Here is a 16,832-nt window from a genome sequence, read left to right as displayed (position 1 = left end):
GGTCTATGTGACTTTTGGGCTCTCTCTTCACTTAAAGGATCCCTTTTAGTATTTCCTGCAAGGCTGGTTTACTGATCACAAATTTTTTTAGTTTCTGTTTGTCCTGGAAGCTTTTTATTTTTCCTTCTATTTTGAATGACATTCTTGCTGGATAAAGTATTCTTGGCTACATATTTTTCTCATTTAGCACCATGCCGGTCCTTTCTGGCCTGCCAGGTCTCTGTGGATAGGTCTGCTGCCAGTCTAATGTTTCTACCCTTGTAGGTTACAGACCTCTTGTCCTGAGCAGCTTTCAGAATTTTCTCTCCACTTCTGAGATTTGCAAGTTTCACTATTATATGTTGGGGTGTTGACCTATTTTTATTGATTTTGAGGGGTGTTCTCTGTGTCTCCTGCACTTGAATGCCTCTTTCTTTCCCCCAGGTTAGGGAAGTACCCCACTATAACTTGCTCCAATATACCTTCTTGCTGCCTCCTCTCTTTCCTCTTCTTCTGGGATCCCAATTATTCTAATATTGTTTCACTTTATGGTATCACTTATCTCTCAAATTCTCCTCTCATGATCTAGTACTTATTTATCTTTCTTTTTCTCAGCTTCTTTATTCTCCATCATTTTGTCTTCTATTTCACTGATTCTCTCTTCTGCCTCATTTATCCTAGCAGTTAGAGCCTCCAATTTTGATTGCACCTCATTAATAGCCTTTTTGATTTCAACTTGGTTAGATTTTAGTTCTTTTATTTCTCCAGAAAGGGATTTTCTAGTATTCTCTATGCTTTTTTCAAGCCCAGCCAGTATCTGTATAATTGTTATTCTGAACTCTAACTCCGACGTCTTACTTATATCCATACTGGTTATGTCCCTGGCAATCAGTACTGCCTCTTTTTCTCTTTTTTGAGGTGAGTTTTTCTATTTTATCATTCTGTCCAGAGAAGAATAGATGAACAACAGAACAAAATACTAAAATGGGAACAACGACCCCAGAGAAATATACACTAAACAAATCAGAAGCGATCCAAAAAAAAAAAAAATTAAAATTAAAAAAAGAGGGAGAGAATATAATCAGACAGGTGAACAGAACAGAGCAATACACTGGATCCTGTGTGTATTTTGGTCTGTTTGTTAGAAAACTAGATCCCAAAATTGTAAAAAAAGAGAAATTTATGTATGTACAAAAATAAAATTAAATACAATGGAAGGATAAAATGTTACTGTAAAAATGAAAATTAAAAGACACACACAAAAAAGGAAGGAATATAAACAGACAGGTGAACAGAACAGAGCAATACACTATAACCTGAGTATATTTTGTTCAGTTTGTTAGAAGAAACTACCTCTCAAAATTGTAAAGAAAGAAAGACATATATACACAAAAATAAAATTAAATACATTGAAAGGATAGAATGTAACTGTAAAATGAAAATTAAAAAATACCTTAAAAAAAAAAAAAGAAGAAGAAAAAAAGAGAGACTATGATCAGACAGGTGACAAGAACAGAGTCATACACTAGATTCTGGGTGTATTTTGGTCTGTTAGAAAAAACTACATCCCAAAATTGTAAAGAAAGAAAAAGTTTTATATATATATATATATATATATATATATATATATATATACAGAAATAAAATTAAATACAATGAAAGGATTGAATGTAACTGTAAAAATGAAAATTAAAAAAAGATTAAAAATAAAAAAGAAATTGGGTGAAAAAGGAAAGAGAAAAAGAATTAACTGAAAAACTAAAGAATCACGGGGAAAAAGTCATGAATTCTATGTGCAGTATTCCCCTAGCCCTGGAGATGTGCCGTTCTCACTGATGGGTAAACTTGGTCTTGGCTGGCTGTTCTTGCTGATCTTCTGGGGGAGGGGCCTGTTGCCATGGTTCCCAAATGTCTTTGCTGGAGGCGGAATCGCCCCACCCTTGACGGGGGGCAGGGCTAAGTAATCTGCTGGGGTTTGCTCTTGGGAGCTTTTGTTCCCTGCAAGCTTCCCGTACAGCTTTGGAGGATGAGAGTGAAAATGGTGGCTCTCATATTATGACACTTTATCCTTCTTACACTGAGAGTCTTTGTGGTTCTACTTCTGGGGTCTGCTGCCTGCTGTTTCTCTAAGCTCTTGTTCCTGGCTATTTGTTCTTTATGAACACTGGGATTGTTGAAGTGAGTTCAGATTTCTTGGAACTTTCTCTGGGGGAATGCTCAGAGGCCTGACTTTAAAGTGTTTTCCTCCAAGGAGAATATATGTTTTCCAGAGGCTGCAGGCTCTGCAAACCCAGGGCCACTTTAAATGTTTGCCCTGAGGGCTTTTCTTTATCCACAATACCCTAATAGTGCTGTGTGGGGGCTGAGCTCTATCATGAGGGCATTTTGTGGTCATAAATTCTTGTTGTTTTATCTTCACCCAATATCAAGGTTTGAGACAATCAATTTTCCTTGTTGCTCCATGAAAAGCTCATTATTTCTACTTTACATTCACCCTGTGGATGTAGCCCTTTGGCACCCAGCATAAATGTGGAAGAATGGGAAGCTTTTACGATGCTCTCCACCTGGTATCAATTCTAGATCTGGGGCTCTGTCCCCTGAATCCATAGATACCATTAAAAATGGAAACGCAAGCTCATCTGGGTTTAGTTAAAACCCTCAAGGTGAAAGCCAGTTTCAGTTCTTTGCCTGCTCTGATTTTTACTTTCGCTTTGTTTTTTGTCTGAGAATTCCTTTCCTTCTTGACAACTCATCAATGCATTTTAAAGGATTTTTCCCCTTAATTTAATCCAGCATTAAAAAAAAATTTTAGTGAAGTATTTCCCAAAGATACCTCCTCCATGATACTGCTGGAAAATGAACCTGTGTGTTCTTTTATTTATTTTTAATTTCTTTTTAAAGATTTACTTACTTATTTGAGAGAGAGAGCATGAACATGAGGGCAGAGGAAGAGGGAAAGAGAATCTCAAGCAGACTCCCTGCTGAGCATTGAGCTTGATGCAGGGCACGATCTCATGACCCTGAGATCAAGACCCGAGCTGAAACCAAGAGTCGGATGCTTAAGCCACTGTGCCACCCAGGTGCCCCTGTGTATTCTTTTAAAAAGATTATATGAAATCATACCTGGGATTTGCATTTAAATAATTCCATCGCCCCCCAAAACCACACAAGATTGGCAAAACTGGGTGATAGGTACAAAGGATTTTGTTATACTATTCCTTCCACTTTTATGTTTGTTTGAAAATGTCTTAATAAAAATTTTTAAGAGAAAGAAAAAAGGAGAATCCAGAGGTTTGATCACAAAAGGGCTCCCTTTTCTATTTCCCTCAAGGGCTGTCTAACCTGAACTACTTTTTAGCCACCAGCAGCAATGTTGAACCCTTCTACTCTCAGTACATATAAAAATATAAAAATTATACTTTTACCAATAGCTATTGTTTATTGTCTTTACTCTGTTCCAGGTGAATATCTTCCCCATGGCCCAGTCAGGAGGTGTTAATATCTCCATCTGCAGAGAGGAAACAGAAGCTCAGGTAGATTCGAAATGACTTGTAGATAATCACATATTCCACCAGTGGTGGGGCCACTAACCGAACCTCAGTGGCCAAAAATCATTTCCTGTCTGTCTGGCTGCAAAGCTCTTGCCTCTAACCACTGCAGTAGATTGCCTCCCACCACATGTACTGGACGGAAAAGAAAAAACCAAAGCATGGGCCCCTCCTCCGCTTGGAACCTTTCAGAATCTCTTCTTCCCGCTAGCTCTTCCGCTCCTCTCTTCTGTGATTCTACTGTCTGTCCCTCGCTGGACCCTTTCCTCACCTCCCCCGCCTTCCAGGCCTGGGTCGCCAGCTTCCTGCTGGGAGTTTCCTATTGGCCTTTCCTTGCAACCAGCTCTTGGAGTCATAACGTCTTTAAGCTTGCTGCTCATCCCCAGTTAGTTGCGAGGCCTTGAATATATAATAGCCTTCTAACCAGTTTCTCTCCTCCAGTCTCTTATTTATCCAGACTGATCTATATATCACACACGTTACTTGCACTAAAACCCTGCTTTTGTGTGGACTCTGTTCTAAAACCTTCAAGTCCCTGGGATGCCTGGGTGGCTCAGTCAAGCGTCTGCCTTCAGCTCAGGTCATGATCCGGGAATCCTGGGATGAGTCCCGCTTGGGGCTCCTTGCTCGGTGGGGAGCCTGCTTCTCCCTCTACCTGCCACTCCCCCTGCTTGTGCTCTCTCTCTCTCTGACAAATATATAAATAAAATCTTAAAAAATAAAAAATAAAATAAAATAAAACCTTTAAGTCCTCCTAGGACTTAGGGTTGGAATGACAAACATGGGTCACAGAAGAGCCCCTCTGTGCCCCACTGCTGTCCCTCACTCTTATCAGCGCACACAGCACTCACAGACCACAGCGGTCTTCTCTCTCAACTCAGTACTCCTGGAAACCCCATGGAATCAGGTGCACACAGGGGACACCCTTCTTGCTTGTGACCTAGAGCCCTGAGGGTAAACTCCTGCACTGCATGGTCAAGGCCCTCCCCTATAAAGCTTTCATTCTTCACATGGAATCTCTGTGGATACTTGCATGAGCCCTCTGTTCTAGCCAAACGGCTCTATTCCCTGTCCCAGGGACATGTCTGGTACTTTCTCGCCCTGGCTTTTGTTCTTTGCTCATGCCGTTTTCCAGATTTTGCCTCCCCTGCCCCCTGTTCTACCTACTGAACACTCTTCCCTGCCAGGTCCAGCTCAGATTCTAACTCCTTTCTCTCTCTTTTTTTAATTGAAGTGCGGTTGACATACAATGTTATGTTAGTTTCAGGTGTATAACATAGTGATTCAACCACTCCATAGTTATGCAGTGTTCCCCATAGTAAGTGTAAGTGTGGTTGCCATCTGTCACCAGGCAACGCTATTATTGACTCTATTCCCTATGCTGTAGTTTTTACCATTCCGACTTATCTATTTTATAACTGGAAGTTTGTACCTCTCCTTTTATTTTAAATAAAATCTCCTTTATTTATTTCACTCATCCCCTCACCTGCTCCCCTCTGGCCACCACCAGCTTGTTCTCCATATTTATGAGTCTGCTTCTGTTTGTTTGTTTTGTTTTTTAGATTCTGCATATAAGTGAAATTGTATGGTATTTGTTGTAATGGAGCCCAAGTTCATCTCCCCATGCACAGCAAAGCCAATCACTGAGACACTGAGTATGTAGCAAGAAAAGGGTTTATTCTAGAGACAGTCAAACGAGAGACAGGAGGCTGGCTCAAATCTGTTTCCTGGACTAAGATTAGAACAAGTTTTTTATAATCCTGGGGTTGGAATTACATACATATTGATGAAGAAGGTGGAGAAATTTATGACTATTTGTGAGGACAGATAGAGCATGCACATTGTACAAACATATATGTAAAATGCATCCCATGTTCACTTTGGGGTGGACACTTAATATTAAAATGAGGCAGAATTCACCTTCTGATGTCAGGAGGTTATCTTAGGACAAGGAGAGAGCTATAGGTGTGTTCCTAGAGCCTGTATAAACCGGATGTGGTCTTGGACTCATTAATCTAGGGTAAGGAATGCAGGGCCATGTTTGTTCATAGGTTGGAACCATATCAGTGACCTTCCAGTGGATCTGTTAGTGGAGTCTGAAAAGAAACAGTAGCCGATGAGGGAGAAACAGATCTCTGAAAAATAAGCTTTAAATTTCCTGTTAGTTTCAACCTCATTAACTCTATGGGTCTGGTTTCATTTGTCTGACTTATTTCACTTAGTATAATACCCTTTGAGTCCATCCATGTTTTTGCAAATGGCAAGATATCATTTCTTTTTTTAAGGCTGAGTAATATTCCATCATATATATATATATATATATATATATATATATCTCATATATATCATATATATACATATCATATATACACATCACATATATATGTGTGTGTGTGTGTATATATATATATTAATCACATCTTCTTTATCCATTCATTAGTCATTGGGCAAGTAGGTTTCTTCTGTATCTTGGCTATTGTAAATGATGCTGCAATAAATGTAAGCGTACATATATCTTTTCAAATTAATGTTTTCATTTTCTCGGGGTAAATACCCAGCACTAAAATTACTGGATTGCATGGTATTCCCATTTTTATTTTTTTGAGGAGCCTCCATACTGTTTTCCGTAGTTGCTACACCAATTTACATTGACACCAACAGAACATGAGGGTTCCCGTTTCTCTATATCCTCACCCATACTTGTTATTTCTTGTCTTTTTGATACTAACTGTTCTGACAGGTGTGAGGTGATATCTCACTGTGGTTTTGATTTGTATTTCCCCAATGATGGGTGATGTTTAGCGTCTTTTCATGGGTCCATTGGGCATCTGTATATCTTCTTCAGAAAAATGTCTATTTCAGGTCCTCTGCCCATTTTTTAATTAGATTATTTGGGGGGTGTTGGTGTTGAATTGTATAAGTTCTTTATATATTTGTTATATTAACCCCTTACCAGATACATCATTTGCAAATATGTTCTCCCATTCATTAGGTTACTTTTTTTTTATGATGTTGATGGTTTCCTTTGCTGTGCAAAGCTTTTTAGTTTGATATAGTCCCAATAGTTTATGTTTGCTTTTGTTACCCTTGCCTAAGGAGACATATCTAGAAAAATGTTGTTAAGGCTGACAATATCCAAGAGATTACTGCCTATGTTTTCTTGCAGGGGTTTTATGGTTTCAGGTCTCATATTTAAGTCCTTAATCCATTTTGAGTTTATTTTTGTGTATGGTGTAAGAAAGTGGCCCAGTTTCATTCTTTAGCATGTAGCTGTCCAGTTTTCCCAGCACCATTTATTGAAGAGACTGTTTTTCCTCATTGTACATTCTTGCCTCCTTTGTCATAGTTTAATTGACCATATAAGGGTGGGTTTATTTCTGGGCTGTCTATTCTGTTCCATTGATCTATATGTCTATTTTTGTCCCAGTCCCATACTGTTTTGATTACCACAGCTTTGTTGTATAGCTTGAAATCAGATTCTAACCTCTATATAAATCTCCCTAGATTGCCCCAACTGGACATATCATCCCCCACTTTAAACCCTTCTCCCGTGTCTGGCCCATCTCTTACCTGACAGTGACCATTTAGGAGTCTTACCATGTCTCTTTGGTTCTGTCCCTTTATCCCTTACACCAAATAGCTCACAGGCAGATGCTAGAAACATAATCTGTTCTGAATTTCCCAGGTAAAGAAACAAAATTGCAGAGAGGTTGAGGGATTTATGCAAGTTGACACAGTAGGTGACAGCAGCCTGGGGACAGAATGTCAATTTCTTTTTTTAAATAAAGATTTTATTTATTTACTTATTTATTTCTCAGAGAGAGAGAGAGAGAGCACAAGCAAGGGGAGCAGCAGGCAGAGGGAGAAGCAGCCTTTCCACTGAGCAAAGAGCCTGATGTGGAACTCGATCCCAGGACCCTGGGACCATGACCAGAGCTGAAGGCAGTTGCTTAACTGGCTGAGCTACCCAGGCATCCCCAGAATGTCAATTTCTGGATGCCCCTTCAGCATCATCCCCCCACACTATGCTGTTTCCTTCACCAACTAAGTGCTAACTTCCTTGTGGGAAGAGAATGTATTTTGCACTTTGAATACATACCCATTCCCTCCATCACCCCCAACCCACATACATTTCCCCTGCCTCGCATCCAGTCTTGTTTTAGAAATATTTGTTGGTGATGAAAAGGCAGTCCCATTTGGAACTATGGTATTTGTGTAGTCTCAAATATGAAAACAATTTTTTTCCTTGGAGAAGGGGAACATTTCAACATATTACTACCAGAGAGAAGCAGTAATAGAAAAGAAATGCATTTAAACACTCTTACATAGTCAAACAGTTCTCAGGAGCACAAAAAAAGGATACCGCTTCCCTCTGCCCAAGGGCATTTTGAGAGTAGAGAGATCAGTGATGTCTTCCTTTTTCTGACTGCCAGATAATTCTGCTCAAAAATTCATCTCAGAGATCAGACATAGTGACCATGATCCCTAGTTCAGCTAAAATGTATTGGGACCAGTTGTGTGCAGATTTGTGTTCAGTCAGAGAGGAAGAGTAAAAAGTGAGACCTCACAGTTTAATTGGGAAAGATACATGTAAGAGCAACTCTACATCAGGACTCACTGTCAGGGCGCCTGGGTGGCTCAATAGGTTGAGCGTCCAACTCTTGGTGTTAGCTCAGGTCATGATCTCAGGGTTATGACCTCAGGGTCGTGAGACTGAGCCCTGTGTAGGGTTCCATGCTGGGCATAGAGCCTGCTTAAGATTCTCTCTCTCTCCTTCCCCCCTCCTGTGCACGCACACACTCTCTTTCTCTCTCAAATAAATAAATAAATCTTTTTTTAAAAAAGATTTTATTTATTTGACAGAGAGAGACACAGTGAGAGAGGGAACACAAGCAGGGGGAGTGGGAGAGGGAGAAGCAGTCTTCCCGCTGAGCAGGGAGCCTGACATGGGGCTCGATCCCAGGACCCTGGAATCATGACCTGAGCCGAAGGCAGACGCTTAACCAACTGAGCCACCCAGGCATCCCTCAAACAAATAAATAAATCTAAAAAAAAAAAAAAAAGACACACTGTCAAGGTGCCCTACTGGAGCGTCAAATATTAATGGCAGTAAGCATTTGAAAAATTATTCTACCTTACTAGTAATCACAGAGAAGCAACTTTATGTAATAATAAATATCATTATTCCTTGATCAAATTGGCAAAGTTTTTGGTTTAAATCATAATATCCAGTGTTGACTAGAGTTTTGGGCAGTGGGATCTCAAACACTGTGGTATATCCTCTCAGGTGATAATTTAGCAGAAATGTTTTAAAACCTTCAAAATGTACATGCTTCCTCTAGCAATTCTATTTCCATAAGTAGACTTAAGTCTGTTTTCCAAAGATTTTGCTACAAATATCCTTGTTGTATCAGTATTTTACTTGTGATAGTGAAAAAGTGGACACAATCTAAATAATGATAACTAACATTTAATTGAGTATTTACTATGTCCTAGACACTTGCTTGAACACATCACACACCTTAATTCATGCAGACCTTATAAAAAACAATATGGGGGAAATACTATTATTTTTATCATCCCCATTTTACAGATGAAGGGCTGAGACACACAGAGGTTATGTATCTGGTCATATGCCTGGTAAGTGGAAGAGTCATGATTTAGCTTCAGCTGTCTAGCTCTATGTCCATGCTCTTAACCATTCTGCTCACTTCCTGCCCGATCTAAACAGCCAATAGTAGCTATGGTTAAAATCAGTAATGTTCAACATGTGTGGGTATGAGGGGGTGGGAGAGAGGGAAAGAGAGAGAGAAAGATCGAAGGAAAGAAAAAGGAGGAGAAGGAAGAAAGAGAGAGTATATGAATTATAGCACATGTATACAAACACTATGCAATTGTTAAAAATGATAATGCAAACTATACAGGCATACCTTGTTTTATTGTCAGCAGATATTGCATTTTTTTTTAACACCAGGGTACAGGTGTCCTGGGAACTTTCCTGCTTTGAGCAAGTCTATTAGCACCATTTTTCCAACAGCATTTGCTTACTTTGTGTTTCTGTGTCACAGTTTGGTAACTCTTACACTATTTCAAACTTTTAAAATATTATTATTTTTGTTATGACACTCTGTGATCAGTGATTACACCTTGCTGAAAGCTCAGATGATGGTTAGCGTTTTTTAGCAATCAAGTATTATTTAATTAAGATGTACTTTTTTAAAAGACATAATGCTGTTGCACAATTAATAGACGATGGTAGAGTATAAACATAAATTTTATATGTACTGGAACATTAAAACATTCATTTGACTCCATTTATTGAGATACTTGCTTTATTGCAGTGGTCTGGAACCAAACCCACAATATCTCTGAGGTCTGCCTATATTGAGTTGTATTCTAGAACAATGTCTTTAAAACTCTTTTGACATGACCTATATTAAGAAATAAACATTTGGGGTGCATGGATGGTGCAGCTGGTTGGTTGTGGGACTCTTGGTTTTGGCTCAGGTTGTGATCTTAAGGTTGTAAGATCGAGCCCTGTGTCGGGCTCCACATTCAGTGTGGAGTCTGCTTGAGTTCCTCTCTCTCTCTGCCCCCCCGAAATAAGTAAATAAATCTTTAAAAAAGGAAGAAAGAAACATTTTGCTTCACAACCATGCCCATCTATGACAGGTGGAGGGTAACCCGGTTTCCACCAGTGCAACTGTGCTATTTGTATATGGTGGGTGTCTCTTTTTCTATGTCATGGCAGTTCTTAAATTTTTGAAGTATCATATACATTGGTTTACACATACCACACACATTTACACACACACACACACACATCTGAAATAGAAATTTCATGAAAACCACACTTAGTCTTACTAACTATGATGAAATCTTATATTTTCTCTTCTGTTCTATTCTATTCCATTCTTAAAATTCTGGTTGTCAGCCTGTAGTTGAGTTCATCATCCTAAATTAATGTACCCATAATTGGAAATTGATTCTGGAAGAAAATCACGGTGCTTGTAATACTTAAAGTCTCCACAAGAAGGCACCACAATTCTAGCCAGAAACGGTTTACACCAAAGGCTTCCCCCCACCCCGGGGGACTGGGAGAGGGCAGGGAATTTGTCTTTTGCAGGACACAACTCAATGATGGACCAGGCGCAAGGCACCTGGCCGAAGGACAGCTCATCTCTTGACCATGAACCTATAGAAAGGCATGACACAAATATCTCTGCCCTGTGGAGACTCAGGGTCTCAGTCACAAGCATCTGACATGGAAACTGGAGAGATATAAGTGATTGGCAGAATAAAGGAGAAAATCCATGAGATAAGGAGAAGGTGGAGGGTAATAATGGGTCAATAATAAGCCAAAGGTTCAGTAAGTTCAAGTTATGTTTGGAAGATGAAACTCAACAAGGAGCTAAAAATGCTACCTAGATCAGGGAAGCCTGGCGATAGGAAGAAGAGATAGAATCATAGCATCAGTAGACACTGAGGTGCAAGTCACGTGGACAGTGGTACCCCGGAGGGAAGATCCCACACTCCTTGCGGGCCTCCCTGGAGCTTCCAGCTCTGTGCGGCCCGGTCATTCTTTTTTTTTTTTTTTAAGATTTTATTTATTTATTTGACAGAGACAGAAATAGGAGGGGAGCAGGAACACAAGCAGCGGGAGTCGGAGAGGGAGAAGCAGGCCTCCCCTGGAGGAGGGAGCCCGATGTGGGGCTCGATCCCAGGACCCTGGGATCATGACCTGAGCCGAAGGCAGACGCTTAACGACTGAGCCACCCAGGCGCCCAACGGCCCGGTCATTCTTAATTTCCCTTTCTAGGAGCCTCCTGGATCCCTGTATTTCTGAGCGCCAGGGATCTTTACAGCAAACGCTTCCTCTGTTTGCTGACCCAGCAGCAGTCAAGTCTCTTCTGTTTATTCCTACAAAGGAGTCTAACTGAAAAAAAAAAGCACAAAGAAAGATGTTCCCAGCTTAAGTTAAAATGTTCCCATATTAAGTTAAAAAAAGGATATCCCTTCAGAGCATTTCTTTATAATGTAATTTTGTTTTGAAATGTATAACATAAAATCTGGAAGGGTATACATCAAGATATTGACAGCAGTTATAGCTGAATGATGATTTGTGAGAATACTATTATTTTTTTTAAAGGTTTTATTTATTTATTTATTTGACACAGAGAGAGACACAGTGAGAGAGGGAACACAAGCAGGGGGAGTGGGAGAGGGAGAAGCAGGCTTCCCGCGGAGCAGGGAGCCCAATGCGGGGCTCGATCCCAGGACCCTGGGATCAGGACCTGAGCCGAAGGCAGATGCTTAACCAACTGACCTGCCTAGGCACCCCATGGGATTTCTTATTTAGGTTTCAGATTAGAACTAGCACTCTTAGAAAACTAACTTCATCTCAGCAGGCATTTATTTCACTCCCTTCTGAACACATCCACCTTTCCCATCTGCTCTTGGGGTGATTACTTATAAGCATAATCTATGATTTCTGACCCAAACTCCCCTAATTGGATCCATAGTTGCTACTGTAATTTATCTTACAGATATTTCCATTGAATTTTCTTTTTTTTTTTTTTAAAGATTTTATTTATTTATTTGACAGAGAGAGACACAGCGAGACAGGGAACACAAGCAGGGGGAGTGGGAGAGGGAGAAGCAGGCTTCCCGAGGAGCAGGGAGCCCGATGCGGGGCTGGATCCTAGGACCCTGGGATCATGACCTGAGCCGAAGGTAGATGCTTACCGGCTGAGCCACCCAGGCGCCCCCCTGAGCATACTATTATTTTGCACAAGTTTTTTTTTCTAAAAGTATCATATACTAATTGTTTAATGTGTTAAGGGCAATGCTTATTGAAAAGAAAGAAGGAATTTTAAAAACCAAGATATTTTTTATGTATAAATCTATTTTTTATTTTTATTTATTATTTATTTTTTTATGTATTTATTTTTAAATTCAATTAATTAACATATACTGTATTATTAGTTTCTGAGGTAGAGGTCAGTGATTCCTCAGTCTTGTAGAATACCCATGACAACAGCACAGGGTTGCTGAATGTCTTCCGAAGGGTGATGTGATTTGGGCTGGGTCCCAGAGACCTTGCAGGGTACAGGTGTCCTGGAAACTTTCCTCAAAGGGGCCACTGTGAGTGAAGTCCGAAAGGCTGGTGCCCCCAGGGAATACTGGGGAAATGGTGGGGGGCTGACTAGCTGAAGCAGAGAGCACCCTGAGCTCTTAAAGGTTACAAAAGTTTGAATGTATTTGGTAGAAATTGTTTTATCTTTTTACAATTCTAAAAAGTATGCACTTTTTGATATTTGAAATGATATAATTTATATGTAAGTTATAAAGCATAATAATTAAACAAAAATATATCCGCTACCCAGCTTAAAAAATAGACCATGACTAATACCCTTGAGACCCTCATATACCTCTCTTCGAACCCATCAAGCTCCTGCCCTTCCAAAAGTAACCACTCTCCTGAATTTTGTGTTTAACATGGCCCTTATGGTTTTATTGCACATGTATACATTCTTAATAATTGTAACAGCTAGGGGCGCCTGGGTGGCTCAGTCAGTGGAGCGTGGACTCTGGGTTTCGGCTCAGGTCGTGATCTCAGGGTCATGAGATAGAGCCCGGCATCGGGCTCCGTGCTCAGCAGGGAGTCTGCTTAAGACTCTCTCTCTCTCTCTCCCCCCCCCCCCCCCCCCCGGGCGCCTGGGTGGTTCAAGTCGTTAAGCGTCTGCCTTTGGCTCGGGTCATGATCCCAGGGTCCTGGGATCGAGCCCCGCATTGGGCTCCCTGCTCAGCGGGAAGCCTGCTTCTCCCTCTCCCACTCCCCCTGAGCAGACTCATCTGCTTGTGTTCCTGCTCTCACTGTGTCTCTCTCTGTCAAATAAATAAATAAAATCTTTAAAAAAAAAAAAAAGACTCTCTCTCTCTCTCCCTCTTCCTCAGCCCCTCGCGCTTGTGCTCACTCTTGCTCTTTCTCTTGAAAATAAATAAATAAATAAATCTTTAAAAAAATAATAATAGTAACATCTAACATTCTTTGAGTGCTTGCTTTTTGTAAGACACTATTTTAAATTCTTTGTATTTTAACTCTAATCCTCACAACAACCAGAAAGGGTAAATATTGTTATTAACATCCCAATTCAGCAGTTGACTGGACTGAGGCAAGGAGAGGTTGAGTGACCTGCTAAAAGTCACGCAGCTAGTACGTGGCAGGCCCCGGTTTCAAGCCCTGGCAGTTCGCTCTAGCTTCTGTACCCTTAACTACTTATTCTACGGACTCTTAACAATGTATTGCCATTCTCCTTATTTTTGAATCACGTACAAATAGAATCCCACTGTGTTAGTTCTGTCTGTCCAGAAGCGCATTCCAAGATGTGGGTTCTAATGAGAGTGGTTTCTTTGGGAGGTAAGCCACTGTATGAGTCAGAGTTCTCCAGAGAAATAGAACCAATAGGATATACATAGATGATATGAGAGGAGATTTATTTTTATTATAGGAATTGGCTCACACAGTTGTGGGGGCTTAGAAGTCCCACCATCTGCCGTCTGTGAGCCACAGAACCAGGAAAGCTGGTGGTGTAATTCAGTCTGAGTCCAGAGGCCTGAGAATCAGGGCCCCATCGGGTAAATCCTGAGTCTGAAAGTCTGAGCATCAGTAGCACCATAAGTCCAAGGGCAGAAGATGGATGTATTAGCTCAAGCACCGAGCAAATTTGTTCTCTACCTGCCTCTTTGTTCTGTTCAGGTCCTCAAAAGATGGGATGATGCCCACCTGAATTGGGGAGGGCGATCTTCTTGGCTCAGGCTATCATTCAAAGACTCATCTCTTTCAGAGACATTCTCCTGGACACACCCGGAAGTGTTTTACCAGCTTAGCTCCTTAGTTCAGTTGACACATACAATTAACCATCACAGCCACAAAAAACCAGGAAGGGAATGGAATGGAAAACAAGGAAGGAAAAGCCAACATAGAAGTTACCACTTTGGGGCGCCTGGGTGGCTCAGTTGTTAAGCGTCTGCCTTCGGCTCAGGTCATGATCCCAGGGTCCTGGGATCGAGCCCTGAATCGGGCTCCCTGCTCCGCAGAAAGCCTGCTTCTCCCACTCCCACTCCCCCTGCTTGTGTTCCCTCTCTTGCTGTGTCTCTCTCTGTCAAATAAATAAATAAAATCTTAAAAAAAAAAAAAAAAGAAGTTACCACTTTGGGCAACTGCATCTGAGTCACACTAAGGAGCCAGAGTAGAAGAGACACTAAAGATTCATCCCACCCAAGGGGGTGGCGGGTGGAACCAGAGTATTAATATAGCAACTCGTGGCAATCATGGGTTGACGCCGGGCTCCTAGGTGTTAATTGCTGAGCACTCTGGCCTGCCTTGTGTGCAGACAGAGGGAGCTTCGGAAAGAAACCCCCCGGCAGAGGGTTGCAATGACTGACATAGGGCTTGGATTGACCTGTGCTGAAATGGTAGAGCCTAAGGGGTATGAGCAGGCAGCTTCTAGTATCTTGTCACAGAGCTGTGAGTAATCCTGCAATTTGCTTTTATTTTTGCTTGCTGTTCACCGCTGTGGTTGTGAGATTCATCCATGTTGGCATGGTGGTCCATGTAAATTGTGGTTCATCCATTGTCACTGCTATATTCCATTCTAGGACTGTGTTCCATTTATTTATCCCTTCTTTTTTTTTAATCCCTTCTTTAGTTAATGGACATTTGGGCTGTTTCTATTTTTTTGTTATCAGAAATAATGTTACTTTCTGTCGCAAGTCTCTTGTTGCCTTTGTCAGGAGTTTCTCCTCTATACCTAGGTTTAGAACTGTTGGGGGTAGGAAGTATTCATTCACATCTTACTCTTTACCCCACAATGAGTACAGCAGTTGTCCCAGGAGAAGTATCAGCAGCAGAGTTTCAGATTTCCTAATGTTTCATACCTTTGCTCAAGATGATACTGTTAGATTTTTAATTTTTGCCAGTCTGGTGGGTATAAAGTGACATTTCTTCAAATTTTGGGAGGATGCACACACACACATACACACATTTTTTAAAATTTACAAGTCATGTGGGTCCTAGTTCAATTTTGGTCTCCATCATTTTTTTTTAAAGATTCTATATATCTATTTGAGAGAGGGAGAGCATGAGCAGGAGGAGGGACCGAGGGAGAAGCAGGCTGTCTGCTGAGCAGGGAGCCCGATGCGGAGCTTGATCCCAGGATTCCGGAATCATGACCTGAGCCAAAGGCAGATGCTTAACCGACTGAGCCACCCAGGTGCCTTTGGTCTCTGTTATTGTAATTTAAATTGTCAAAGAAAGATGGGAAATACTTGAAGTTGTGACTATAAGTGAATGAAATTGTTTTGCTGGCATAACTTGTATGATGGTTCATCTTATGTGTCAACTTGACTGGATCATCCAGATATTTGGCTAAACATTATTTCTGCATGTGTCTGTGAGGGCATTTCCAGATGAAATTAGTGTTTGAATCAGTGGACTCAGTTAAGCAATTTGCCCTCTCCCATGTGGTGGGCATCCTCCAATCTGTTGAGGGCTTGAAGAGAACGAAAAAGTGGAGAAAGGCAGAATTTGGCCTTTCCTGAGTACTTGAGCTGGGCCATTGATGTTCTTCTGCCCTTGGCCCTCCTGGTGCCCAGGCCTTCAGATCTGGATTGGAATCCACATCATTAGCTTTCCCTGTTCTCAGACTTTTAGGCTAGGTCTGATTTATATCACCAGCTTTACTGGGTCTCCCGCTTGCTGATGGCAGATCGTGGGACTTCTCAACCTTTATAATTGCATGAGCCTCGTTTGATAATAAATATATTATTTATTTATTTATTTATTTATTTATTTATTTATTTATTTATTTATTTATTTATTATTGACTCTGTTTCTCTAGAGAACATCAACTAGTACAACTTGCCAACAGGTTCTAAGGTCAATGATAGGAGAAGACTTTCAAAAGTATGAGTGAGGTTAGTACCTTGAGTCAGGTGTCACATCTGAGGATACACAGTAGGATGACGCTAACGTTCTGCATGTCTTTTAAAAATTCAGTGTCCTTATTTTACAGGCAGATGGTAGCCTTCCCTCTCTGTACTCTGACTTAATGATTTTCTTAAGATCTTTTTCACTTTGGAACAAGTGGTTCTTCTGGAGGACTTATCCCAGGAGAGAGCTTTGTCAACATCAATAAATCTTGGCAATACCTCTAGTGAAGGAGGTAGCAGTCGCTAATATTAGTTTCTTAGGAGTGCTACACCAAATTAGCATAAATTGGGTGGCTTAAAACAACAGAAATT

At 40.8% G+C, this 16,832-nt stretch overlaps 1 protein-coding gene across 2 annotated transcripts in view; it reads left to right on the top strand.

The window, feature by feature from the left end:
• TMEM243 (transmembrane protein 243) overlaps positions 1–16,832 on the top strand; it is a 96,168-nt gene that overhangs the window by 50,586 nt on the left and 28,750 nt on the right. For both annotated transcript variants that reach the window (XM_035020485.1, XM_035020486.1), the window contains exon 2: positions 3,441–3,512. In XM_035020485.1, coding sequence (XP_034876376.1) covers positions 3,456–3,512 — 57 coding nt within the window. In that variant the 5' untranslated portion in view covers positions 3,441–3,455. The remainder of the gene's footprint in view (positions 1–3,440; positions 3,513–16,832) is intronic.

This window comes from Mirounga leonina, unplaced genomic scaffold (genome assembly GCF_011800145.1).
Source record: "Mirounga leonina isolate KUSES-001 unplaced genomic scaffold, KU_Mleo_1.0 Mir_174, whole genome shotgun sequence".
Taxonomy (NCBI): Eukaryota; Metazoa; Chordata; class Mammalia; order Carnivora; family Phocidae; genus Mirounga; species Mirounga leonina.
Note: the sequence above shows the minus strand (reverse complement) of the source record. Positions and strands in the feature narration are given on the sequence as shown.